We start from the raw sequence: 1,764 nt of genomic DNA, 5'->3' as shown, positions 1-1,764 counted from the left end.
GGTTTGATCTTCATGTGCAACGCCAAAACTAGGCCCGATTGTTTTCGGTTCAGTGTGATGGGCGTACAAGAGAAGAGGAAGGACTATGTGATGAGTATCAAGCCCGGGGTTAAGCTTTTTCTTTATGACTATGATCTCAAACTCCTCTATGGAGTTTTCCAAGCTTCCTCTGCGGGTGGGATGAAACTTGAGCGCAATGCTTTTGGTGGATCCTTTCCCGCTCAGGTAACTTCGTGTTTCACACATATGCTTGCTAGCCACAACTAGTCTTTGCTGATGGTATTCTTTTTGTTGGAATTTTATTAGCTTATGGATCAGTTTGATGATATTGTGTATTCACATCTCAGGTGCGGTTCAAGGTGGTTAGTGATTGTATACCGTTGCCTGAGAGCGAATTCAAGAAAGCAATCAAGGAGAACTACAACAACAGAAACAAGTTCAAAACAGAACTTACGCGTAAACAGGTAAAACCATCAATTTCCCCTTAAGTTCATATCAGCAGATATTTCATTCATCTCTCTGTTCTTGAAGGTATTCAAGCTGACAAAGCTTTTCCGACCAGCTGCTCTCCCTGCTCAATTGACTCACACTCTGCCAGCCCCTGTTCCTCGTCCTGCTGAGAGGAAAAGATCTGACAATGACCGCTATGCTCCTGGCAGCAGCAGAAGTCATGGAAGGAGTCGCAATGCTGCACCTCCTCCACGCAGAGAAGAGCCACCACGCAGAGAAGAACCACCCCGTGATCTATACCTCACTGAAAGCGAGTACCGAACATACGGCTTGAGAAGAGCAGAACCAGCTCAGCATTATCCACTACTGCCACCTGATTCTTCTTACCGTCTGGACTCGTACCGTCCATCTGCGGTGGATCATGAGCGGCTTTTGAGACAAGCAGAGATTGAGAGGCATCATGACCGTAGAGAAGTTCTTTTGCCTGAGAGAAGCTACCACCCGTCGTATGATCACGTCCTAAGCTCTAGGCGCCTGGCACCAGAGCCACCATTGGAGTCTTACATGAGAGACCCGTATCACAGAGTCGAGTACCGTAGTCCCGAAAGACTACATAGGACGACATACCTGCCTTCTTCGGGAAGAGAAGACGATGACTTGTATTCACGATATGTTACACCGGACTCATTGGCTGAGTACTACCGATCATCGTCATCTCGCAGATACCCCCCAAGCATTGCTGAATCTGAGTTTCTTCCGCCTTCATCAATAACATCACGGTATGCTTACTCAGGGTCTTTACCCTATTCTCACCGCTGATTTTTACTCAAGCTCTCCTTTTGAATGTATTTGCTGTTTAATGTATGTTTGGATTTGGACATGCTTTCGTTGGTTCACCCAAACTTGGATTGTACTTTAGTTTTTATTTATTTGTCGTTGTACCAATTGCCCTCGGCAGATAACTTTTTTTATCCTCGAATAAATGTTTTCATATATGTTCTCTCTTTCATTTTGAATTGCTTTGGCAAGATATAATATTCTCTTTATGAGACTACCAAACTTTACCAAATTGGTATTTTTTTTGTTGAATGTTATCGCTGTTAAAGTGTGTTGGATTGATTGTACTTTGGTTGATTAATTGGTCGTCTTCCCAACTCCTCTTCGAGGCACCTTTTGAGTTATGACATAAATGAGGGCTCAAAATCTTTTACCAAATCAGACATGTATATTTTCATCAAACGTTGACGCACATCTATGCTAGTCCGTCCATCCTTTTCTGTAAGTTCGTCCATCCTATTCCACTAGACGAGACTT

At 43.7% G+C, this 1,764-nt stretch overlaps 1 protein-coding gene across 1 annotated transcript; it reads left to right on the top strand.

Annotated features, from left to right (window-relative positions):
• Positions 1 to 6: 6 nt before the first annotated feature.
• LOC106321686 lies at positions 7 to 1,445 on the top strand. Its single transcript, XM_013759932.1, has 3 exons — positions 7 to 225; positions 348 to 464; positions 532 to 1,445. The coding sequence occupies exons 1-3, from the start codon at positions 13 to 15 to the stop codon at positions 1,267 to 1,269; spliced, it is 1,068 nt and encodes a 355-aa protein (XP_013615386.1). The 5' UTR covers positions 7 to 12; the 3' UTR covers positions 1,270 to 1,445.
• Positions 1,446 to 1,764: the final 319 nt, after the last annotated feature.

This window comes from Brassica oleracea, unplaced genomic scaffold (genome assembly GCF_000695525.1).
Source record: "Brassica oleracea var. oleracea cultivar TO1000 unplaced genomic scaffold, BOL UnpScaffold02457, whole genome shotgun sequence".
Lineage (NCBI taxonomy): Eukaryota > Viridiplantae > Streptophyta > Magnoliopsida > Brassicales > Brassicaceae > Brassica > Brassica oleracea.
This window is presented reverse-complemented; position numbering and strand designations above follow the sequence as displayed.